Source organism: Gopherus evgoodei, chromosome 10 (genome assembly GCF_007399415.2).
Source record: "Gopherus evgoodei ecotype Sinaloan lineage chromosome 10, rGopEvg1_v1.p, whole genome shotgun sequence".
Classification (NCBI taxonomy): Eukaryota; Metazoa; Chordata; order Testudines; family Testudinidae; genus Gopherus; species Gopherus evgoodei.
The window spans coordinates 38325220-38351225 of record NC_044331.1 but is presented as its reverse complement, the minus strand read 5'-3'; the positions used below and the strand labels follow the sequence as shown (position 1 = coordinate 38351225).

The window sequence follows — 26006 nt, the reverse complement described above, 5'->3', positions numbered from 1 at the left end:
CTATTTTCCTCAGGAGAATTTGAGTTATAATTTTTAAAAGATGCCTTTTTGTCGATAACCACCTCTTTTACTCTGTTGTTTAGCCTCGGTGGCATTTTTGTGATCTTCTTACTGTTTTTTTTTTAATTTGTGGTATACATATAATTTGAGTCTGTGTTATGGTGTTTTTAAAACATTTTCATGCAGCTTGCAGGCATTTAAAGTAACACTCTTGTGACTGTTACTTTTAATTTCTATTTAACTAGCCTCCTCTTCTTTGTTTATTTACCCTTTTGGAAGTTAAATGCTACTGTACTGGGTTTCTTTGGTATTTTTACTCCTTCAAGGATGTTAAATTTAATTACATTATTGTTGCTATTACTGAACAGTTCGACTATATTCACCTCTTGGACCAGATCCTGTGCACCAGTTAGGACTAAATTGAGAATTGCCTCTTCCCTGGTGGGTTCCAGGACTAGCAGCTCCAAGAAGCGGTCATTAATGGTATCTAGAAATTTTATCTCTGCATCCCATCCAGAGGTGACATGTACCCAGTCAATACAGGGATAGTCAAAATTCCCCATTATAATTGGGTTTTCTGTTTTTGTAGCCTCTCTAATCTCCCTCAGCATTTCACAATCACTGTCACTATCCTGGTCAGGTGGTCGGTCATATATTCCTACGCTTATTATTCAAGCATTGAATTTCTATCCACAGAGATTCTATGGTACTGTTTGATTCCTTTAAGATTGTTATTATATTTTACTCTATGCTTTCTTTCACATACAGAGCCACTCCCCCTCTGTGATGCCTATTATATCAATATACTCGTTTAATTCCAGACACTCAAGTTTACCTATCTTTTTATTTAGACTTTCTAGCATTTGTACACGGCACTTATAAAATTCGTCAGTATTTAGTTATGTGCCTTCATGTGATGTAACTGAATCTTGCGGTCCTTCCAATCAATGTTAAGTTTTGTACAACCTAAATCCTAGACCTAAATTGATCCAGCTAGGGTCCCTTTAAACAGCAAAGTCATTTGTTTTAACAGCACAGAAATAGGCATGCAGCCATTCTTTTTGATGTTTGATTTTTTTTTTAAATGTCTACCGCTTTAAAACACCAGGGCAGATTGATTTGTTGAAGCCCCTCTGGAAACAATCCCTCCCTGAGCTGACACAAGTGGGGCTAGTCAGCGTGTCGGCATGAACCCAGCGTCCTTAGGGGAAGGGCGGTTATCCTAATGGAAGTGCTGAAGGGCCCTTGGCTCTGTAACAAAGCTGGGTTTATTTCTGGGCTATGTTTTTAGCAGCACACCCTGGAGGGATGCATATGTACATGTGAAGGCAGTTTGGTATTGCGGGAATGCACTGTAATGGACTGGGTAATAATAATAAGCCAACAGCTGAGGCTCCCCCCCACTCCGCATCCCACTCTTGCAAAGCAGCAGACACAATGGCCCTGCTGTCCCGCCAATGATGCCCTGCTAGCTCTCTGCTTGAGTTTCTCCCAATGCAGCAAGTGCAGGGGCGCTTGTGAATGGGTGTTTGCCCTCCCCAGCTCTGAGCGCATCCTTTGAGAGTTGGCAAGGCAGCAGCATCTCAGTGGAGCGAGAACAGGTGGGTGAGGTGGCTGGTCCTTTCTCATGGCTGGAATGCAGGGCTCTGCCCATGTTCCCGTTAGAGAGCGTGGCTTCCGTGTTGTGTCAGAGGGGCAGGTTGAATGGGATCCAGAGCTTTAACCAGGCAATTATAATACTCCTGGACTGTAGCTCCTGTGATGGGGAGGGGAGGTGCTGCTGCGAGCTTGGCAGAAAAGGGATTGAAATGCTCTGTGACTAGAGGAAGCACCCGCAGTTTCCTGTGTCTGGAGTACAGGGGCTTCCTGGGTAGCAGGCCCAGGCCAGCTCTGGGGAATAAGTTCTCCCCAAGGCACTATTAGAGGGATGTCTGTGGGGAGCTGGGTGCTGAGTCAGGGACTCTAGCTGGGGCAAGGGCTGGAGCTGAGGATGGTGCTTGGCTTCAGCTGCCCTGGATGTGTTTCTTTACCTCAGGCTCTGGCTGAGTGAAGCCCTGTGTGGTTTGAGTTTGGCCTTAAAGGTGCAGGGCTGTCTTTACATTCACCATTTTCCTTTACCATAAAGCTTGCCACAGGTGGTTCAAACCCCTCCTTGGCGTGCAGAACACTTTCCTGCTCCCACCAGCCATTCAGCTTGCCAGCCCCTGTGATCCTTTGTGTGGCCTAGCGTGCAGAGCACTGGGTGGGGACTCAGGAGACCTGGCTTCTAGTCCCTGCTCAGCTGCTGGCCTGCTGGGTGACCTCAAGCAAGTCACAGCTATGCTCTGTGCCTCAATTTCCCCATCTGTACAATGGAGCTACTGCTACTGCCCTCCTTTGTGAAGTGCCCCGAGATCTGCTGATGAAATGTGCTAGACAACAGCTAGGTAGTTATTATTGTACACAAAATACAAAGGCAGACAGAGAGGTGAAGCAATTTGCCCCAAGTCACACAGCAAGTCAGTGGCAAAGTTGGTCCTGGAGCCCAGGAGTCCTGGCTCCTACCCCCTTCTCTGGCCAGGCGTGCACACTCGCTTCTCCCTGAGTTTTGCTTTTCACCTGCAGCTCCCGTGACTTCAGTTGGAGTTGGGGGTGCTCAGCCCCTCTGTGAATCCAGCCCCAAGTTATAGGAACAGAAACAAATGTTGTTAAATTAACCCTTGTGCTGCTGATAAATAGTGCGAGGGCTGCTTCCTTGCATTAAGGCCAGGGACTAGCTCTTTCTCTCCTTTGTTGGGCCAGGCTGGGAGCTCTCCAAGCTCAGCTACCATTCGCAGGGAGCCCGCAGGACCCTGACTTGGCTTGATGTTAAAGCAGGTGCTTCCCTGGGGACTTGGTACCACTGAACTCGCCCCACTGTATCCAGTGAGACCATCAGCAGGATAATGTTCCTGTGACTGTGCTGGGCTCTTATTGCAGTACTTTGTGCTCATAATACTGGGTATGATAGTGCTTAACAGGACAAGCCAGCGTCATAACCCTGGTTAGAGACAGAGGCACAGACTAGCCCCGAGGCAAAGAGCAAGTTAATGGCAGAATGAAGAACGGAACCCAGAAGTCCCGAACCCTGCCCCCCACTCTAATCGCTGGAAACCCTGCTTCCCAAATGACATCATGCCCCATTTTTCCCCAAGGGAGGGAATTCTCCTACTGCAGAGTCTCTTGTTTGCCCTCGTGGGGTTGAGCCGCTGAGGGCAGAGTTTACCCAGGGCTGGCTCAGAAAGGTATGTGTCAATAGTGCTGATGCCAGCAGTCAGGAGCAGGAAGTATCCTCAGCTGGGGGCTGGGGCTTTCCAGGCACAAAGGCTGCAGTGGCACTGAGCCCTGGCCCAGATGCCAGGTCAGTGCCCTATCAGCACAGGAGTGAAACTGGGGCGGGGCCTCCATTAGATGATCATGATGCCTGACCTTAGGAGTCAATGTAAAATCACCATGGAAGTGAGTCACACAGGCCAACCCTTTACAGAATCAAAGGCTGCAGAGTGGACAATGCTCCCATCTTGTGTTCACCAGTGGCATTGCAAGGCAAAAGACAGAAAAACATGTAAGATTTGACTGAGTTCATTTTCCATCCAAGGAACAGTTTTTTTTCTCTCATAAAAGCATTCAGGTCAAGGGTCAGTGGAAAAACTGCACAAGTAGTGCAACTACCTCAGTTCAACTGCTTTTTGCTTCCTCACACTTTGCTTTGCCCTGGCACTGCCGGCAGCCAACTCCTTAGCAACTGGAGCCGAGACCCAGAACTTTCCTTAACTACCAGGGAGTCTTTTTGTTTTATAGTTTTCCTTCTCTCCTGACACCTGGGCTGGCATTTGACTTGTGAAAGCGAGTGGCTGATAGCCATAAGAACAGGTGCTGGGCAAGCTTCCTGCAGCCCCGTTCTGTGGATCATCTTGATCTGGATCTGCAGGCCCCTGTGATTCCAGCCCTGGGATCCCCACCCACAGTTCTACCTATGCACCTCCATCCTGACCTGCAGTGCCCCAGTGATTCCAGCCCTGTACCCCACCCTGCTCTGCTGGTGACCATCAGTCCAGACCTGCAACCTTCCCTGATCCAATATCCCGTAGGGACTAAAATACATCATTATTACACATGATAATATGAGTTGATTTGGTTTTCACCAGGTCCTTGGGAGCAGGGTCTAATATGCTAACACATGCTGCTCCACATGTCTTAGCAAATCTTTGAGGTGGTCAGCCAATGGATCAGTGACATGCACCAGCATCAGCAAACCCAGGCCCAGGGCATGATTGCTGGTCACCCCTAGTCTGTACAAAGGGAAGCCTCAGATGCACACCTATCTTATGCATGAAGGAGAGATTCCGGCAGCACCAAGCTGCCTTCTCCTTTCTCTGCTCAAACCCGCTGGGGCAGAGCATGTCACACTCCTAACGCTGTCCTGGCCCAGTCCCCATCCCTGCCCCCAGGTAAGCCAGCAATGTGCACTCAGCATGCAGGCTCATGTGGAGTCACAGGGTCTTCAGCAGTGGCTTGCCCCTTTCCCCCGAGTTAGGCTGACATGCCCCAAAAGGCTTAGGGAGCCAGCATGAATGCAGGGTGCATTGCCCGCTCCCTGGGTCACCCGTGGACAGCAATAAGCTGTGTGCTGTGCTACCTGCTGTTCCTGCCCTGCTGCTGCAATGGCTCATCCTCTGTCCCCCACCCTGAGCAGTAGGGAAAACGGCCGAGATGTTGTTTGCAGAGGAGCAGAAGGGCAGAGTGAAACCTGGCTCCGCCAACCCCAGTGCAAAGTCAGGTTATCCGGAAGTGACTCTCTTCCCTGGGCTGAGTTGGAGGATGGCTGGGGATTGTACTCAGAGCTGGGCAACCAGGACGGGGGGTTGCATAGGCCTGGTGAGGGCTGTGTGTGACAGGGTATGGCATGGATCAGCTGCAATGCATCTCCAGACTGGATGTTTCCCCTTCCTGCATTGGCACCTTGGCAAGCATTGGGACACAGGACACAGCAACAGACCTAGGCTACATGGAGCTGCAGCAACCAGGATGGAATTCTCTTTAGTGGGAATGGGGGGCTCTGTACTCTGGGGGTGGGGCAGGAGCAGTGCTGGGGCAGAGTAGGGCAGTGGGAGACAGGAGGAAAGGGCAAGGAAAGGACAGACAGTAGTGGGGGGTGAGGCGATGGGGGCAGATTCCTTCTGGGTCTGATTCCCCCTTGGGGTCTAATGGGTTGCAGAGGGGAGGGAGGAGATGCACGTTACTGCTCTGAGGGGGCAGGGGATGCTGCCTTGGAGGTTGTATGGCTGGCAGCTTGGGTCACAGGAGCAGAGGTCATGGAGCTGTGTGTCCTGGCAGGGGAGGTTACCTGCAGCCCGGCGTTGATGGTGATTGTGGGCCCCTCGTCGTTGCGTGGCACGACAGTGATGGAGACGGCCTTGGGCTGGCTCTGCCGGTTGACCTCAGAGGCATTGGCCACGATGGTGAAGCTATCGGCCAGGGACTCGCTGCCGTCGTGAATGTATTGGATGAGCTGCTGCTCCACCTGCGGGCAATGAAGGTCTGAGGAGTCTGGGAGGGGCTCACCCACTAGCAGGCTCCCCCGGGAAGCCACCGTGCGGGTGGCCCTGACCACTCCCTTGTGGAGGTGTTAGGCCTGAATAAAGATATTGCAGACAAAACCAGGTATGCCAACCTGACCAAAGTCAGGCTAACAGAGGCTTTTGGGTAATTCCTGAGTGAAAAACACTGAGAAGCAGCAGCATGTCTCACAAGTGCTGGGAAAAAGTGAGATAAGAGAGAAGCTGCATTCCTGGCATAGTACCAGATGTGCTGTGTTAGGACAGCTCCTTCGAAGAACTGATAAGAGCCCTAGTTTCCCAGCCTCTTTGTTTTCACTCCCTGGTTTTGTTCTTTGTTTGTTTTTTAACTCCCCTACATTTCTAACTTTAGGCATGCATGTATACTAAAGGTGTCTAGTTTCTAGCTGTTAAAAGAAGGGGGTGGGTTGCTCCAGTGAATAATTTATGACACGACGGAACTGTCTATATAGGCTTATACTAAGATGCAAAGAGCGAGCTGGTGCTCTCTGGAGACGAGCTGCTCTCTATTGATGCATGCACTGGTCAATAAAGAGCTTTTGATCGGACCTTGCTGGTGTTGCCTGTCTCTCTCGCGGTCAGACAACGAACTTTGCCGTCTGGGTTAGAGTCCCTGACAGAGGGATGCCAAGGCCAGTGGAACTACAGCAGGGGTAGCACAAGGCCTGTGCTCATCAGAGCAGGCTTGAGTGGAGCCATACAGGGAGCAGGTCATCTGAGCTGCCATGGGGAGCTGTGGGAGGAAGACTATGGTGATAGGCCTCACATAGGCCTCCTGGTCTAACTTGTCCATCCAGGATGATCCCATCCCACAGACCTGGCTGTGTGCACAACTCCCCCATCCCCTGACACTGGGGGAAGATCTGTGCAGGGACCAAAGGCAGGAGGAGACCCTCTGTGCACCTTGATCTCTGAACATGAAAGAAACGTGGATCCCCTCAGCTGCTTTGTCTGTTCAACTTCCTAACCTTTGGTATCCCCGGGACCTGATTCTGATCTTGCTTTGCACAGGTGTAAATGAGGAGTAACTCCACTGGGATTTGTGGAGTTCCAGCACTGGGGGATCAGGATCAAGCTCCTGGGTTTTAACTTAGCACAAAGCCTGTCTAGACATATCAATCAGCCTCTGGAGAGGTCGGCTCCATACCTCATTCCAGGTGAAGAAGTGCAGATTGCCCTCTTCAGGTCTGACCATGTTCTGGATGATGCCGTGTCTCGGGGGCTTGGGAACCATGAACTCCACATTCAGCGCTGTGAAATAGGCGCTGGGGATGGTCAGGATGTCCGTGGAGAGGGTTATGGAGTTCCCTTCAGTCACTGTGATGTTGTGGATGTCCAGGGGGACTGAAAAGGGAAGGACTTCCAGGTCCACCACAATCCCCTCCAGGGTCTCTGCCCCACTAGCTGTGATGTCCACGGTGAACTGGTCACTCTGCATGTCAGGCCCAGAGTGCAGGTAGAGCACTTGGCTTTCATTGATGTCCTCCTGGGTAAAGGACTGAATGGGGTTTAAGATGGGAGGCTCGTCGGAGGTGCCGCTGTGGTAAACCATCATCAGGGATCCTAAGCGCGGGGGACTGGTCACCAAGTAGATAATCTCCTGAGGAGGGATGTCCTCGTGGACTACCTGTGTCCGTGAGAGAGAGAGAGTTTGCAAGGCCTGGTCAATTCCATCCTGTGGTGGGAGAGGCACTTCATTCTTTCTGGTGGGAGCAAGGTGTGACTTTTCCCCCACTCATACAGGGAGCCCGACTCTCAGTGGGACAAAAGTTCCTGGCTGTGCCCAAAGGGGTTAAAGTGGGAATGGTTTACAGAGCAGATGAGAGTGAGGCCTAGTCCATTCTGGTGAATACCATGGGCCTGGACTCTATTGTCTAGTGCCTGGTTCATTTCCACCAGTGACAAGGGGTGTCACAGGCTACGACTCTGAGTAAGTATCATTGTACACACACTGGGCACTATGGGAATGGCCATGCAAGGAGCAGGGCAATGGAGAATATTGTATTCAGTGGGCTGGTTCTTCAGGCTCCTTGTTTGCAGAGTGGCTCTAACCTGAGAAGTAGCTCTGTAAAGATGGCATGGTGGGGTTCCAGGCTCACTGTGTCTCCTGACCCCCCAATCAGATTTAAGCAGATAGCAGCTACAAAGATGGGATTTGTTAGTAGCCAGCCTTGCAAACTCCCGTGAGATCTGAGAGCCAAGTGGGCCTCTCCCCTTCTCACATATCAGCAGTAATTGAGGCTCTCCAGGGCCAATTGTGCCCCCAGATCTACCTGTGCAACCCCATTATCTCAGTGATATCTGCGCCAACCCACCGAGACCTGTTGAGGACATAACCTCAGACAACAGGATTGCACAGGTTTAGCAGAATTTGGACTGCAGGATCTTCATTAGCAGTGCTGATGCACAAGATGGTATGGACTCAGTCTGACTCCCAGATCCCAGGGGGTGTTTGCAGAGCTGGGCAGTTAGAACTGTATCCACGCCCAACCTTCACCACCTCGTCTTTTTACATGCAGAATGAGAAACTTTGATCTGGAAATCAGTGAGTGAGGATAACCTCGGAATCCCACAAGGCAAAAGTACTGGGTCATTCTTCACAGTAAAACCATAGTTTAAGGGATTAATGTTCCATGCACCTCTCTTTGGGAGCCCCGCAGAGCACAGTAACTCCAGCCCTCAGTTGTTTTCAGGGCTGATGTGTCTTGTGCAAGGCAATTATCACCGTGCATCATCCTCCCTGTGGGAGACACCTGCATTCACAGATTATTAACCTGTCAGTAGGAAGGATGTGCTGGGAAAATTCCTGCCCGTTTTAAGCTCTTTCTCCTATTCAATTCCAAGAAGATCCTGTAGGATTTACTAGCAGAATTTTGCTATCCCATGTCCTGTAGCCAGGAAGATACACGGGGGGAGGGTGAATAAAAGCATGGGAAGATGCTCACAGAAGGTGTTACTTACCAGTAAATAGTCTTTCTTAATCTCAACCGGTTCTCCTTGGAAGATGTGTATCTTCTCGTGGTGGATGATGGTCAGGGGACTAGGATGGGTGTCCAGGAACACAGTGATTTCCATCGTGTCTTCCACAGCCACCTGGTTAGCTTCCACGGAGAATTGGAACTTGTCCTTGGCATTCCTACTGCTGTTGTGCTGATAGATCACTTCTCCTGCCAGCAGATCCTTCTGGGAGAAGGAAATCACTGGCTGGCCCCCTTTCAGCACCACCCCCCACCTTGGCGGGGTAGTTATCTGGAACCAGATTTCCTCGTCATTCCTTATGTCCATGTTGGTCTCCAAGCTGAGGATGGAGGAGTCAATGGTCCCCTGGCTCCCTTGGTGGATGACTAAGCCAGTGTTGTTGACAATTTGGATGTAGGGGTCTGAGGCCTGTACTTCCAGGAGGGCTGCAGTTTGGTGCAGGCCGTCGGAGACCTGCAGCTGTATCCAGCCCCGGTCCGCTCCGGAATGGACAAAGAGTATCTTCTTCTTCCTCAAGTCATCCTGCGTGAAGCGATACACCTGGCGGCTCCTGTCATCAATGGAAATGATGCTACCAAAGAGAATGTCCTTCCTCACCAGCACCAGCTGTGTGTCAGAGAATCCAGAGTCCTGGTCTGTGAAGGCGATGTCATTGGTGGTCAACAGGCGCTGCCCATTCCGCACAACGTTGAAGACCTTGCTCACTACCTGGACTGGCGGGTGGTCATTGACGGGCTGGATGGAGACTCTGAAGACACCTCTCACCTCCTCCGTGTCAGAGTCAGCACTACCCTCGTCCTGCTTGATGGCCACAAATGGGATATCATCCTCTGTGGTCTCAGAGTTGTCATGCTGATACAGAAGCCTGCCCTGGAGAATGTCTTCATTGGTGAACTCTGTTATGACCTTCTCATGGGAAGGCCAGTTGGATGGTGTCCTCCAGACCAGCTTCCCATGCGTTGGCCCTTCAATCACCTCATACAGGTAGTCCATGTTATTCAAACTCCTCACAAACAGGTGGTCCTTGGAGATGACAGCCTGTCCTCCTTCCAGGACAGATAGAAGGACATTGGTCAGGACAGGTGCATCTGGGTCCCCCCCAATGCTTATCATATAGGTGTACATGGGGGAATACTGGGCATCGGCAGTGACACGGAACTGGAAAGAGTCTTCAGTCTCTTTAGAGTTTCGGATTGTTGCACTGTAGCTAAGGTGTTTTCTCTGCAGGTCCTGTTGGGTAAATCCAAAGCCCTCTGTCAGCCTGCTACCAAGAAGCTCAAGGTTCCCCTTTTTCGGTGCCTGGATTATCATGTAGTAGAAGGAAACTGGGTCAGAGCTTGGATCCTCCAATGCTGCTTCCATTTCCCTGGTGGTGATGTTTTGGTGCCGCTTATTCTTCATCTGAAGGGGGACCAGGGTCTTCATCTTGATGGTGGCCTTCTTGATCCTGATTAGGAAAGTGTTGTTTGGTAAGGTCTTCTCACCAACTTGGATCTCGAACCTCAGCTTCTCCATTACATCTTCCAGATGGTGCTCAGGATCCATGCTGAAGTACTGTATGCGCCCTTGCACAATGTCCTGCTGGTGGAAGGACTCAACTCTCTTCCACTCCCCTCCCATGCTCCCTTGCTTCTGGACTTCACCATACCAGAGAGGCTCTGTGAGGCGATACAGGATGTTCACTCTTTGTTTCACAGCATTGGTCTCCACAGAGAGGTTGGCTGTGGTAATTGGAACGGCACTTCCTTGTGCGACAAACAGTCCAGTGTTGTTGCGCACTTGGATGTCAGGCTCTATAGCGATGACTCTTAAAGTGGCCACTGGGCTTCTTACCAAGCCATCGCTAACTTGGAAGATGACCTGTAATGCTGGGCCATTCTGGTGGACATAGACCACATTGCCTGCTTCCAGGTCCCTGCAGGAAAACTCTTCTGTGGGCACCCCAGGCTTAAAGTCATATTCCACGTAACCTTCTTCCATCCTCTTGCCGCCAAGCAGCTGGAATTTCAAACTGTCACAGGGTGTGTCATCATCAAGGGCCTGGATGATGTCCGTGCTTAGACGCTTTCGCGTGTGCTCCAGAATCACCATGAGGTCTCCATGGGGAAAGATCACCTGCGGGGCATCATTGATGGGATTAATCTTTATTGGCAGCAGGTATGTCTGGCCTTGCCATAAACACTCAGGAATCCCCTTTCGGGTTGTGACGGTTACCTCCAGCATCAGCTGATCCATGGGACCTTCGGAGCCATCATGAACATACTTGACTTTCCGATTCGCTATGTCTAGCAATGTGAATTTCCTTCTGCTCCTAGAGCTGTGTATGTCTAGTTCCAGCTGGCCATGCCTGGGTTCGTTTGTGACACTAAAGAGGACTTGAGACTGTCTGATGTTTGCGCTGCTTAGGTCTATTGTAGGTTGGGTATGTTGCCATTCCAGGAAGGCCATGCTTCCTTCAGCTACGACCAGGGGACTGACGTGTAGCAATTTGGTGCAGTTAGCAAAGGCTGGAGGGAGGTTGGGGTCAAGGTGGCATGGTTCTACCACCGGCCCTAATGCTCCCTGCCAAACAACAGGAGTTGGGGTGGTGGGTGCCTCATCCCGCTCATATGCGTCCTCATAATCTGAGTACTGCTCCTGCATCCTGCAGCCGAGTGTTATGTCCTTTGTGACCAGAGCGTCTTGCAGGCTCTTCTTCTCCAGGTTGACCCTCAGGTCCTCCATGCAGCCGATAAAGGAGCTGTTAGCAGTGCTGCCCCCTGAAGTGAAAGCAAGCCGGCGTTCCTTTAGCCTGCGGGAGGCGTTTTCATTCATGCCGCCGACAAAGAGGCTGCCCTGGAGATCAAGGTAGCTGTGGATGCCCCTGTTGGAAGTCCTCGAGGCATAGTAGTCGACAAGGATCTCAAACTTGTAGATGTCCACATGGAGCTTCACATAGTGCTGCTGCTCATCACTGATGAAGATGTTATTGTGCAGGATGACGGCCCCATTGCCTTTCTCCACCACCCCCCTCAGGCGTCCGTCATAGATCTCCAGGTATAGAAAGTCATTCTGCAGCCCTGACTGGTAGATCAGGGGGGCATGCTTGATGCTCGTCACAATCACAAACTCGATAGTGCCTTCTTCCCTCGCGCTCCACCCCGGGAAAGCGATATAAGAGCGTGGGCCCAGGAAGCCGAAGGGGTCATCTGGCCCAGCAGAGAACTCCTCGCTGCACCCCTCTCGAACCTCGTGGAACATTGTAGAGGCAGCATCAGGTGCCCATGGAGAGAGAATATTGAGGCCATTGAACTTCGCCATATGGAGACAGCCTCTGAATGGAGAGCTGGATCCAGTGAGGTATGGCAGCTCCAGACTCCCTGTCCCACCCACATAGAGGCCGTACTGAATGTCCAGCCGCTGTAGGGGACCTGGGATCTCCACAGAGGTGTTAAAGAGGCCATCCACTGTCAGAGTCATCCTACCGTCTCCCACCAACAGCTCAGCATCATGGATTACTAGATTATTGAGGCGTGGCCCTGCTGGAGACTGGAACATCACTTCTTCTGAGCCCAGCTCTAGTCTGACCTGCAATGAGAGTGGGTGAAAAGTTGAGTTAGAACCTTGGGACAAGTCGAAAGTTCTCTGGGATGGACAAGGATACAGGGCATGGCCTGGGTGTCCTTGTGCCCCAATAATCTCCAACTGCCAAGACAACCCCTTGGGGCAATGAGCCACCAGATACAAGTCACAGCAGCCCAAAGTCTGCTCCCATTTATGCTGGGGACCAGTCCAGCTTTAGGCTGGCCTTAGGATAAGGACAGCATAAAGATGGCTTAAAGATATCCTTGCTTTGCCCTCCCCTCTGGTTTTGCACCAAGCACAGCTCCACAGGACCAAGAGATCCAGACCTCTTTCTTTTTCTGTTATGAAGATATGGCTGTTCCAGGATTGGCTGATGTGCTCTTGTCCTGTGAGCCCAGCATTGCAGAAAATGTTATGAGTCTCCAGCCAGACAACTAAAACTCACACATCAGAAAAAGCAGTTCCCTGCCCCAAAGAGCTTCCCATCTCTTTAATGTTAAAAAACAAAGAAGGAAATGAAATGCAAAAATGATGCCAAGGCAATTGTAAGGTTGCATAGTTGAAATAAATTTTAAAAGGACTTATGTAATGCAAAAACAACCAGGGCCAATTTCTCTTCAAGTGCAAAAGTGCAAAGCTGCATTGAACTCAAAGGAACTACACCCATTTGTGCCAACACAGAATTTGGTCCAAGGTTTCAAAAGCAATATTAACATGGCTTCTTTGCACATCCTGGAGACATTGACACAGGTAGAACTATATTAAGCAGCGCATATCAGAAGGAAAAACAGGAATAGGAAATACAGGGCAACTTACTGATGCCACCTTAATGTTGCATTGATGCAGTTTGTTGCACACGAATGCACAGGGCGATTGATTGCCACATAAAAAGCTCAGCACATGGCACAGATATGACACAGACCTGATAACTAATCTGTTCCCCTCATACTAGAATGAGCAATACCTTTGGGAGCTGTTGATAGCTGTTGGCAAGTGCTGGCTTTTGGAGGGTGGTTGCTGTGGATGTGCACATACATGTAGACAGTTTAGGTAATTCAGCGATAGGTATTTCTCTGCTGCTTGTAACCGGGCTGTCTATCAATCTGTCTTGTAATTAAGCATGTGTCTGGTGCTCATCAGTTAGGGCTTGGGGGTCCCTTAGCCTGTGCATCTGTCCCGGAGCATAAGGAGAAGTCAGAAAGTCCTTTATGCTTCTGCACAGGCTGCCTAGACTAAACGTCTGGGTGTGCCGGGGTGAGTAGGTACCTGTGGCTCCCACCCTGGAAAAAGGGAGAGGGGCATGGCAGGAAGTGGGTGGGGTTTGGCTCTACCTCTCCCCCAGTGTGCTGGCCTGCAGAGCTGAACTGGGATGGAGTAATAATTTATCGCTGGGTTTATAGGTGCTGGAATTAGGAGTTCTGGGGATGCTGCTGCACCCTCCTGGCTTGAAATAGTAACAAACACCAAATACATGGTTTCTGCCTTCAGCACCCCCACTATAAAAATTGTTCCAGCACCCTGACTGGGATGGTTCATCTAGGGTGGTGGAGTTGTGGATCAATCGATTGTCTGTCTGTCCTTCCCTCCCTTCTATCCATCCTAAGATACTCCCCCAGCCCCTCCACAGTATATCGAATCTGAGCGCCAGACGCTTTCTCTAAAGGCTCCCTTCTCTTGGCTCCCACCCTGTCTCTGGGCCTGGACCAGCAGCTCCTATCCAGGCTCATGTCTTGAGTAGGTCAGATGGGGGCAGCATTTTGCAAGCAGTGGGGGCAGAGATCCTTACTGGCTGCAATGCTCTACCTCCCCCTTCCATACAGAGGAGACAAGCCACGTGCTGACTCTTCTTTTCTGATGTCCTCATTGCCTACGAGCTGGCTTGGTTCTGCTTCGTAACCACTACTCTCCCTGCCTGCCAGGGAAATAGCAGGCTAGATTTCCTCAGCCGTCCCCACAAAGAGCAACCTCGGAGCCGGGCTAAGTAGAGGGTTGGAGGAAGGAACCTGAGGGATGAGGTGGGCAGGATCTCTTCTGACAGATGGCCTCCATTAGAGAAACCTCAACCCATCGTCTCCCAGGCGCTGCAGCCTGCCAGGCTCTGTAGTCCGTGTGGCAGCCCTGGCAGCTCTCTTGGGCCTAGAGAGGTGTGGGGTAAGGGAATGTGTGTTGGGGACACTCCTTCTTGTTCTTTCTTTGTGGCAGACCCTGGTACAACCACAGAGACAGGGGGTTCATCTCTCTGCCCCACTCACCCCTGCGGCAGTCTGGGCCTTTTCCCAACTGGAGTCCTGGATTTGGACAGTGGGCCGCTTTTCTGGAGCTGCCACACCCTGCTACCGGACTGTCAGCAGGTGCAGCATTAGTTAGCATCAGGCTCTTGTGCCGTGCTTGCACGGCATCCTCACAGTTGCTACCTGAGCAGGTTACAGGTGGGCTTGGATTAAGGGCTTTCAGAGCTGGACAAAATAGCCACCTTCACAGTGAAGGTGTTGGGGGGAGGAATGCTACAGGCTCTGTCTCACCACGATTAACAGAGCTCCTGATTAGCAGCCAAGGAAAGGGTGGGAAGGGATAGCTCAGTGGTTTGAGCATTGGCCAGTTAGACCCAGGTTGTGAGTTCAATCCTTGAGGGGGCCATTTAGGATAAAAATCTATCTGGGGATTAATCCTGCTTTGAGCAGGGGGTTGGACTAGATGACCTCACGAGGTCCCTTCCAACCCTGATATTCTATGACAGAGGATCAATTAAAACAACTGTAGGGCTCAGCACAGATGGTGCAATCTGCTCTCAATAGCACTGGGCAATAGGCTAAGACCCACCCTCCCTCCTGGAGTTTTCTACCAAAGCTGGAGCTCTCTCCTGAGCTGGCTGTTTCTGGGACTTCCCCCTGAAGGATGTCCTGTCCCTCCTGTAAAAGCAGCAGAGAGTCCTGTGGCACCTTGTAGACTAACAGATGTATTGGAGCATGAACTTCCGTGGATGAATACCCGCTTCTTCGGATGCATCTGTCCCTCCTGCTCAGTGTCCTTTGCCTTAGACACATCTGCTTGGTCTGAGTGCTGGGGGGAGTAGCACTCCTGTTCAGGGTCCCAGGGCCTGGCTCCATAGGGTGTTTTGTGGCCTTGGTTAGTATCCAAAAAGAAGATGCTGTCCTTAAAAATGTGCAGCATGGGTGGACGTTACTGCCAGACTCACAACCCTCCATTCCTCCAAGATCCCAGCCTCCTCACCAGGGCTGGCTTTAGGAAGTGCGGGGCCCAATTCAAACAGTTTCGATGGGGCTCTGGCAGAGATGACTAAAAAAAAAACAAAAAAAACCTACCACATGTAAAAAAGCACGTGGGGCTTGTACTCACCAGGTGGTGCTGCGAGACTTTGGCAGCAGGTCTTTCACTCGCTCCAGGTCTTCGGCAGCACTGAAGAACTCACCACCGAAGTGCCGCCAAAGACCCAGAGTGAGCGAAGGACCTCCACTGAAGTGCTGCTGGAGACCTGGAGCGCCGCCAGGTGAGTAAAAATTAAAAAGGCGCCTCTAGCCAGGGAAGGAATTCTCACTGGGCGCGAGGCCCTCTTAGGTGCAGGGCCCGATTCGGGGGAATAGGTGGAATAGGCCTAAAGCCGGCCCTGCTCCCCACCGTGCTTCTCACACTGTGTCAAATCCCAAAGTAAGCAGATACAGCCCCAGTGATGTCAGCAGAGACCTGCCCGCTCATCCTGAGGCCAAATGTGGCCAGTAACCTTGCTATGCCTGCTGCAAGGAGGAGAGAGTGTTGCTGACCTGCAGGACACCAGAGCGGAGCTCCACCAGGAGATAGTCAGTCTGTCCTGCAGCCAGGAAGAGGAGCCCACTCCGCTGGCTTGTTGAAAACTGCAGGTGGAGCTGGACTGTGCTATACACCTCCACCAAGGGCATCTCCACATAGCCGTCTCCAAAGAAAGAGGCTGCTGAGAGGGAAAGAGAAGAGGTTCAGGGCCTGGGCTCCTGTTAGGTGACTCAACCACCGCATGGGGTCAAGAGAACATCCCTCCTCTCCCCTGCAGAAGGGCCTCTGCCCTGTGACCTAGCCGTGGGGCTCCCTTTGTAGACCATCAGCTGTGTTCCTAGGCAGTCCACCAGAGGTTGCTGGTGAGCGACATGCTGCACACTCTCCAGTCAAAGTGATGGACGTTTGGTCTACTGGATGGGGACTTGGGAGACCTGGATTCTATTCCTTGCTCTGCCACTGCCCTGCTGGGTGACGTTGGCAAGTCACTTAATCGCTTTCTGCCTTATCTGTTAGACTGTAAGGTCTTTGGGGTATGGATGGCCCAAGAGTACTTAGTCTCAATGGTGCCTAGCACATTGTGGCCCTGATCTCATCTGGGGCCTCTGGCACAACTGCATTACAACTGGGGCTGAGTGTCTTGCCCCCATAGCGCCAGCTGCAGCCAGGCCAGGATGAGAGACGGGGAGTTAGGGGTTAAAGCCAACTCTTTCATCTGGCAGTGCACAGCAGCTGCCATCTGCAAGAACCCAAGTGTCTTTGCTATTCGAGTTTATTTTTTTCTGAGCAATCTTTTGTTTTTAACCTTAAGGAACCACTTATGGGGCTAAATTAATGGGAGATCTAATCTCCTTGCTGGATTTCCATCAGCCAAGAACTGAAATACTCTAACTTCTCCAGCCCCTGTGTTATTTCATCGCCCTGCAGCATTCAAAAACCCTGTGAAAAGCAAACACAAATACAACTGGAGGAAGCTGCACATACCCCTCACTGTCACTAGATGGGGAAAGCAGGTCAGCAGACTAACACAAAATTCAGAGGGGTAGCCCTGTTTGTCTGGATCTGTAAAAAGCAACAAAGAGTCCTGTGGCATCTTATAGAGCAATTGATGTATTGGAGCATAGGCTTTCGTGGGTGAACCCTGTGGCACCTTATAGACTAACAGATGTATTGGAGCATAAGCTTTCGTGGGTGAATATTCACTCACGAAAGCTTATGCTCCAATACATCTGTTAGTCTATAAGGTGCCACAGGATTCTTTGTTGCTTAACACAAAACTGTCTCTTTTTGCTAACCGCTGCCCTCCTGAAGAGCGTTATACAACCTCTCACTCTTCTGGTGTTCTGCAGTGCATATGCCCAGGGCAGTGTTATTTAAGCAGATTCCCTCTCTTCCTCTCAGGGGTCTCTGTTGGTGTCACCTTCAGGAGCTGCCCAGCTCTGACAGCAACATGCTTCGCTCCACAGAAATGTGTTGCTAGTTGTTGGGCATCGGCAGCACAGGAAGAAGTAAGGAAAGCGCTTCAAACAAATCCTTTCCCGGGTGTCCCTTTCCAATGGGACGCCATAGAGCTGGGTGGTAAAGACGAGGAAGGCCGTGTTTCTCAGAGTGCAGCTAGCATGAGATTGGGCTGGAGCGAGATCTTTCCTGTCATCTTTTCACAAGAGCTGGTGTAAAGTATCAGGGGGGTAGCCGTGTTAGTCTGGATCTGTAAAAGTAGCAAAGAGTCCTGTGGCACCTTATAGACTAACAGATGTTTTGGAGCATGAACTTTCGTGGGTGAATACCCACTTCGTCACATGCATGTCACATGCATCTGACAAAGTGGGTATTCACCCACGAAAGCTCATGCTCCAAAACGTCTGTTAGTCTATAAGGTGCCACAGGACTCTTTGCTACAAGTGCTGGTGTGTGAGCCCCAGAGTTCTGGCCAAATTCCAGTTTCAGATATGGCTGATAGAGGTGGAAAAGGCTCATTCGACACCCCACTGCAAGGAATGGACATAAGGCTTCAGTAGTGGCTGTATCAGTTCCTGGGCTGGAACCTCAACTGGTGTAAATCTGTATAGCTCCATCAAAGTTAATAAAAGGACTTAGATGTACACCAGCTGATGATTTGGCCCGCTGACCATATTCTCCACTTTGTTTTAGGCAAAGGATATGTATATTCTACCAAAATTTCCTTTGCCATTGCAGTTGGAAACAGTATTCTTCTTTATTCTCGGTGTACGCTACTGTGTGCTGTTGCTTTGCACTGTTCAATAGTTGCTGAATTTCACCCCCAAAATGGCTTCTTTTCGGTGATAGGGAAGTTTATTCCTTTATACATCTGTATGTGCACAATATATATCTGTACAGCTATCTATTTTCCACACAAAAAAAGCATAGTCAAAGAATTTAAGATTGCAAAGTCAAACACTCCAAAGTTTGTAAATGCTAGAATTAGGAGCAATCAGAAAAAAAAGCATGTGCTCCTATAGTTAAAGACGCTCTCATAATGCATATGTCCAAAGAGGCAGAATTAAAGTTGCTCAGGCAACCCAAATTCTGGCATTTCCTAACTTTTAAAACTTTTGAGTGCTTGACTTTGCAAAATTTTAGAACATTTTAATGTAGTTTTTGTATATGTGTGTGTGTGTGTGTATTACTTAGTCCATCCCATGCTTTTCTGCTCATTGGGCTACCTACATTTGCCATCCTTGCCTGTCAACTGCCCTTCTCTCCAAATCTTCCCATTTCATATCGAAGTGCTTGATGTCATTCAGAACTGTTCTTTTCCATGTTATTCGCTGTCTTCCTCTCTTTCTCCTGCGTTTTCTGGCTTCCATTCAAGGGCGGTATTTGGTAAGTGTTCATTTTCTATTCTCAGCACATGTCCCAGCCACTGATGTCTACTTTTGTAGATTATTGGTGAGAGGTATGTGTGTATGTATATGTATATATAATATGTATATGTCCATAGTATATATATGCATATATGTATAGAATATACACATGGTAGATAAATATACTGAGTCCCAATCCGTGCAGTCTCTTAAATAAATATACAAGTTTAAAACAAAATTTTGCACATTCCAGAAGCAACCTTAACTCTGCCTGGTATCACTGCCCAGTTTCAACGTATAGGTCAGAGATCCTCTTACATTTTCCCATCCTCCATCGCTGTTGTCACAAAACACTGCCCATCTATCACAGACCCTTGCTGGTTCACCCACCCGCTGGTGTCCAAAGACACCAACATCTTGCCTCTTATCCTTTATATACAGAACAGAGAGTTGACTTTGCCCAATCCCAACAACCGTTTAGGGTCAAACTATGGCGCACCTTGGGGGACAGTCTTTGAAGTTAAGAGGGTTTAGGGCTTGGCTATCCATGCCTTTCTCCCTGGCCATGCCCCTTATCCTGGCAGTCATGAGGTGGGGTGGCAAAGGAGCAACCATAACAGCTCCCCACTACACCAGGTTCTGCCGATGCAGAAGAGATTGTCTAGAGGCTGGGTCTGCTGGGTTTTGAGCCATTTTGCATCAGTGGAATGCTGCTTAGGCCCTGGCCTCTCATGTCTTCAATGGATTTACTCCTGATTTACCACTGGTACAAATGAGAGGAGAATCCAGCTCACTCCTTGCAGCTTGTTTGCCTTCAAACAGCTCCTAAATATCAGCTGCCTTTAGGTCTCTGATTTTAGGAATTTCATCGTTGTGTCCAAACTATCACATTCTACGTGACGTATTTGCAGCTTTTAAGAACCTCAGAAGCCTTCCTGTGTGACTTGAGATTGAGCTCAGTTATCTTGGTGACTGAAGCTGACAGCTTCTAGAACTGACAGGAAATTAACCAGACTTATCCCCTGCAGGTAAAATTTGCTAATACAGGTTGAAGAGGAAACGGAAAGCAAACACAGCACTTGGTGACTGCGGAACAGCATCTGTAAGGGACAGTTTGAAATAAGCCCATCTTTGGAAAGGTTACAGATAATTACACTGACTTGCCTGGAAGAGGCAATGCCAGGGCTCCTGCCTCTTTGACATATTTTCTTATAGTTCAAAATCCTGTGTTTGGTTTTTAGCTAAACCTTGCTCCTTTGCTGCTCTACTCCTACCCATCACTTTCCCCTATGTAGGAGTTTGCCATCTGAGTTTTCAAATGGTCTTCTGAATCCCAGCCTTTAGGGACAGCCTCACAGCTTCAATAACTTAGGGGCGTCCCTGATGTTATTTAGACACATAAACAGTGTTTTCATTCACTTGCAGAGTGGAAGCTGCCCATTGGTGTTCCTTTGAGAATTACATGTGTATTACATGTATATTACACCTACTTTTGGCTGAGCAGAAGAAGCAACATGTACACGCTTGTTTGAAACTCACCCTCCTAGTTAGCACTGGGCGCAGCCGCCAGCACATCTGAAGTGCTTGCTCATTTCCTGGTTGTTACACACGCCCTTGGAAGCCTGTTACACGTGTCATTTTGGAAGCCTGGCCCAGGTGAATCACAAGAGGTGTGCTTTTAGCCACGAGGGCGTTGTAAGTCACTGTCCTACTCTAAACATTGCTCCTCTGGCCTTTTTTAAAAACTAGATTTGCCTTTCTTTACTGCATTGGCTGTTTCACTAGGAGGCACTCTTCCCTCTGAACCGGCACTGAACCAGCACCTGGCTGAGGCACGAGCCAGGAAGGCACTGCCAGATGTGTACGTAGGTACTTAATTGGGCATGATTTTGTGCTCTCTATCTCACCTTTACATTTCTACGGCATCGGCCTGCTTGCAAGAGCAGCTGCCATTTTGTGAGCAGAGCTGAATGCAGTGTTTCCGAGGAAACACACATTGTGCTCTGGCTGATGGAGAATTCCCTAAATTTTTGTTTCCCTGCTTCCCTTCATCTGAACAAAGTGGCTGCTGGTAAATGGCTGCTCTGCATATGGAAAAGCACAGTCTTTGAATGAGCGGTAACCTTGAGCTTCTGATTAATGACACCTTTTAATAGGTTAGGCTAGAGGGAGCATGGTCTAGTGGATCTGCTGTTGGACTGGCTTCTGTTCTTCGTTCTGATACTGACCTGCTGAGTACCCAGACCCCCTCTTCTCTGTACTTCTGTGTCCCTTGCCACCCTTTGACTTCTCTATTTAAGCTGTAAGCTCTTTGGCTGTCTTTCCCTATGGGTGTCTTCACTGCAGAGCTCAGCTGGGGATGGAAGCCTGGGTTAGCCAAGCCCAGGTGTGAGCATCCCCAGTGCTAAGGGAACACTCAGGTCAGACCTGTGTAGCCGCATCCACACTGGGACTGTGGTAAATCTGGGTGAGATGTTGGGATTTCTGGGGGCATATCCCTTGGTTCTTAGTGCTGCATGAGGTAGAAAGGCAGGGAAACATGGCCTCTGGAGCACTGTGGGAAGGTACTGGAGGAATATCAGGACCTGTGTTCAGGTTAACATCCTGTATCCACAGTGCAAAGTAGGTGGGTTAGACTAGAGCTCCCTTAAAGTGAAACCTGGGCTCTCACTTGAGCAAGCCCAGGTTCCAAACTCATATGAACCCAGCTAAAAGGCATTTGTGTGCAGATGGTAGGGGGGCATAGGGCTAAAACCCAAGTAAGAGCCTGAGCTAACTCTGCAGTGAAGACACACCTATGTGTTTGTACGGTGCCTAGTGCCATGTAGCTCAGATCTTGGTTGGGGCCTCTAGTTCCCACTGTAATACAAATAGTAATAAATAGGGTTGGGAGTTTGACCTTGGCCTTGGTAATCAGATTCATAGCTTGTGAGGCCAGAAGGGACCATTCTGATTATCTAGCCTGACCTCCTGCCTAGCACAGGCCAGAGAATCTCACTCAGTAACCTCTGCATCCAGCATGTTCTGTCCCACCTAAATCCCCCTGCAATTGCCACAGAGGTTGTCCTTCAATTTTTCTGCCAAAAAAAAGGTTGTATAATGTACTGATGCAAGATAGCTGCCTCCAGAAAGCTCTGCATTTCCTTGGTGAGCAAATGGCCCTGCATACAGCCTGCAAAGTGCTTTGGGATTCTTCACAAGGAAAAGCGCTATAAAACTGTAAATTATTGTTGTTTGTCTCCTCGTGTCCCTGCTTTGTTTTAGCTTTATTATCTTTCTCATCTCTGCAGCCGGCTCCGGATGGTGACTCTATTCAGAGGCAGTCGAGTTGCGGTGGAAAGGCCGTCTTGAGCTTAGTGGTCTAGTTTAAAACAAAGCTGAGGGTATCTGGGATTTGAAGACGCAGGTAAAAAGAAAATGTTTGCACTAAATGTTCCAGCGTGATCTTGGATTTCTTTGTAAAGTATCAAGAGTTTGTGGGGGGATATTTAGATACAAAAGGTAGCTTGTTCCCAACTCTTGCAATATCTGGTGTTTTTCTTAAAGCCCCAGCTCCTGGAGTCCTGTGATTACACAAGACTCTCAGCTTTCATTTAAAACCTGCCCCAGATTTCTAGTGCTCATGCCTGCAGAGAAGTTGAAAACATGACCCCTCATGGCTCTCATTTTTAAAAATCTCATGGTTTCTAACAGGGCTGGCTCCAGGGTTTCTGACATCCCAAGCGGGGGGAAAAAAAGCTGCAATCCCGATCAGTGGCAGCTCCACCATGTCACTTTCTTCTTCGGCGGCAGGTCCTTCCCTCCGAGAGGGATCGAGGGACCCGCCGCCAAATTGCTGCCAAAGAGCCTGACGTGCTTCCCCTTCCCCTTAGCCGCCCCAAGCACCTGCTTGCTGAACTGGTGCCTGGAGCCAGCCCTGGTCTCTAAGCCAATCTCGGGATTGTTTCCAGGGCAGCCTGGCTCATGACTGTGGAATGTCTGGGGTTGAAAGTCAGTGGGGGTTAGGTGTCCAGATGCCCTTTCGTGCCTTTCAAAACCTCTCTCTTAATGCATGTGAAAACGTGGGCACCTAGCACTGTATATGCAAGTACTCCAGGCTTTGTGTAAAACTCACCTCAAGCCCCTGCCGCTTTGCTTCACTCTTGACATGTAACATGCCCTGTTACTCCAGGGCAGCGTCAACAGATGGCCTCCACAACTGCTGCTCCAGTCTTGGGGCCCTGTACTGCTCTGCTACTACACTTTAGTCCTGGCCTGCTCTTTCAACCCAGGGACTCTGCTGAACTGTGCTGAAGCACTTCAGGCCTTACTTATAATATCAGGGTTGGAAAGAACCTCAGGAGGTCATCTAGTCCAACCCCCTACTCAAAGCAGGACTGATCCCCAATTTTTTTTCCTTCCCCCAGATCCCTAAGTGGACCCCTCAAGGATTGAGCTCATAACCCTGGGTTTAGCAATCTAAAGCTCAAACCACTGAGCTCTTCCCATTTTAGGTACCCCTCCCCTCGGCTCTGCCAGCGTATGTCTTTTCTGAAATGCAGCCCCCTGGACTATTCCAGTCCTGGATCCCGCCCACAGCTCTGAAAGTGCATGTCAATCCACTGGCCACCTGCCCAGCTCTGCCAAAGCATCTCACTCCTCATTCCCAGAATCTCTGTAGCTCAGATCCTGGGCTCCCACTCTGCCAATTGTGCTAATGTCTAGCAGTTTTCCAATGTGGGGGAGTGTCTAGGATGAGACCATTACGCTGAGTCCCAACCCCAGCTGGGCTCCGGGATTTGGATCACTGTTTTTTTCCGATTACACTTTCCTCGTTGGGCTTCTTTGTCATGTGTTCAAAGACCGAGTGTAATTGGGATGGAGATGCTGACCTGGGAGGACATGAAGTTCCCAGTCACAGCTATTCTTAGCTAGCCCCTAGTTTAGCTTGCTGCTACAATCACCTCCTTTGAATGATTAGCCCCATATGATCCGCCACTCCTGGCTGACTGCCTGGTTTGCCATTCATAAATAAGATCATCTGTGCTTTAGGGCAGGGACTGTCTTGTCTTAAGTTCTCTGTACAGCATCCGGCCCCATGGCACTCTTATTCTGCGTGGGGTCTCAGGCACTGCTGCAGTACAAAGAAGTAAGAAGTGTGTCCGTGGTGCAGGCGCTAAGGGGGTTGAGAGAATGCAACTAACGTGGTCCAGCAATAGGTACAAATCAACCCCTTTGATCTGAATTTTGGGGTGTTCAAAAGCCCTGAGCCCACAGCTAATCCAGTTGTGGTGTCTCTCTCATTATCTGGTGATTTACACCTGGGGGAAGAAGTGGGAGTTTCTGCCTGTTGCTCGGGATGGGTGAAGCTGCTTTCCTGTCTAAGGTACTTATCTGGCCCCATCACTATAGTAGCTGAACTCCTTCTCCCAGGTGTTAATATCTTTATCCTGAGGACACTCCTGAGAGGCAAGGCAGTGCTGCTACCCCTGCTATAGAAGGGAGCCTGAGGCACAGAGAGTCTAAGGGACCTGCCCGAGGTCACAGAGGAAAGTCCATGGCAGAGCAGAGAACTGAACCCAGGTTTCTGGTAGCACCCTTACCCCGGACCATCCTTCCTCACTTCCCTGTCTCTGTTTCTTCTGTTTCCTGGGATCCCCAAGCCCATTTCCAGTCCTGTGCCCCTTTTGGGTGCTCCAGCCCTGTTGCCCCTTCTCCTCCTCCAGAACCAGTCCGATGCACACCAACTCCCAGGGGAATGGCTTGTTCCTGGACCTGAACGCAGCCACATCGCTCTTCCTTTCCGAGCGGATAATAGCTGCAGTGTTCCCATCCTGATGGGCTGTGTTGTGGGGCTCAGCGGTCACAGTGACCGTCTCTGGTTGGGGTGCTCAGCCCTGGAGCTAAAAATATCTCCTGTTCCAAGCTCCAGAGGTCCCTCAGGAAATGACTTTCCCCTGCCTTGCCAGAAGCAGAGACCATGCGAGAGAAAGGCTTGCACTGAGAGGCCACAGTCACAGTTTCCAAGCGCTCCGCCAGCAGTCAGTAGATTATAGGCTGCTGCTCTGTGTTTCTTTTTTTGTGACCAGCCTCTCCACGATCTCCCACCCTGTGTGATTACTGCCTCGGAGCAGATCCAAACAAGCGGAGGCTGAGTGCTCCATCCAGGGCTGCCCCGGGCTCCCGCAGGAAGCAGACTGCCAGTGTGCACCCAGCAGAAGAGCTGCCAATGGACCAGGTCAGCGATGGATGAGTCTGGAAAGTGTTGGGTGTCACTGCCCACCCCAGTTCCTCTTTCGTTACTTCAAAACATGCTATTCTGGGCATAGCCAGTGTTTGGAGAGGTATTTATGCATCTGAGGGGCTCCCCGCCCTTGCTCTCCCAAGCCGTGATGCTGTCCTAGTGGCTAAACCAAGCCGCTTTGTACAGGGGCCGGTGGGCTTCTCTGCTTGGGTCCTCCTTTGTCTTGTGTATGGCAGCTCCCTCCACCTCTGGCACTGAGGCATCAGCCTCGCCTATAATGGGCAAGAATACAGGACGGGCTCTTTTCTTCCCCCGCCCGCAAGATGAGTCATCCCTCAAGATGCTTAAGGAATCAGAGACTTCAAGTAATTCCCTAACTTGGAGCTGGCTGGCAGAAAATGCCCTGCCCTGGGGATGCTTCAGCAGAGTGGAATATTATCCGTTCCCTGGCATGAGCCAGCACGGGACAGCCCAGGCATGGGGCCTTTATTGAGGGGGGAGATTTAGCCAGACCCAGTTGTCAGCAGCCAGGAAGGCCCTGCTCTGGGAGAGGGGAGCCTTAGTGCTGTCCTGGCTTAGCTCCTTGTCTGCTGAGGGCATTAAACCCAGCGTCTTACAAAGGCAGCACCCTCCATCAGTTAAGTGTATCAGGTGACTGCTTTGTGATAGGGTTTACCCTCCTCTCACTGACATTGAAAGGGCTAAGGGGAGCTGGAAAGCTCAGGTAGAGCATCTGGTGGCCATTACAGGGCATGGTCAGCGGAATGAAGGATGACAGCTAGAGGGGGTGGGCCTGGGGAAAGGGCTTCAGGGCAGAAGGAGGCAGGAAGCCCAGGGGAATGGCCTGGGGGACCTCCCCCATTAGAGAACTCTGGCAAGAGGCCTGGAGAAGCCACTGGGGTGGAGCAGGCTGCAGCGGTGGGCAGGATCTGGCCCTCCAGGGAGAAAGCCCGGGGAGGCGTTCAGCAGTGGAACAGAGCCCAGGGAAATCTGAAGAGGGAGGATAGATCCTGCCTGCGGTGGGCAGCAGTGGTTTAAGTTTGTATCTTCATT

At 50.3% G+C, this 26006-nt stretch overlaps 1 protein-coding gene across 2 annotated transcripts in view; it reads right to left on the bottom strand.

The window, feature by feature from the left end:
* The window catches only part of CSPG4 (chondroitin sulfate proteoglycan 4), a 79896-nt gene that overhangs the window by 18106 nt on the left and 35784 nt on the right, over positions 1–26006 (bottom strand). The window contains exons 2-5 of one of the 2 annotated variants that reach the window (XM_030578886.1): positions 15920–16086; positions 8559–12143; positions 6745–7224; positions 5366–5542 (exon numbers count right to left, since the gene is read on the bottom strand). In XM_030578886.1, coding sequence (XP_030434746.1) covers positions 5366–5542; positions 6745–7224; positions 8559–12143; positions 15920–16086 — 4409 coding nt within the window. The remainder of the gene's footprint in view (positions 1–5365; positions 5543–6744; positions 7225–8558; positions 12144–15919; positions 16087–26006) is intronic. The other variant, XM_030578887.1, reaches the window with a different exon arrangement.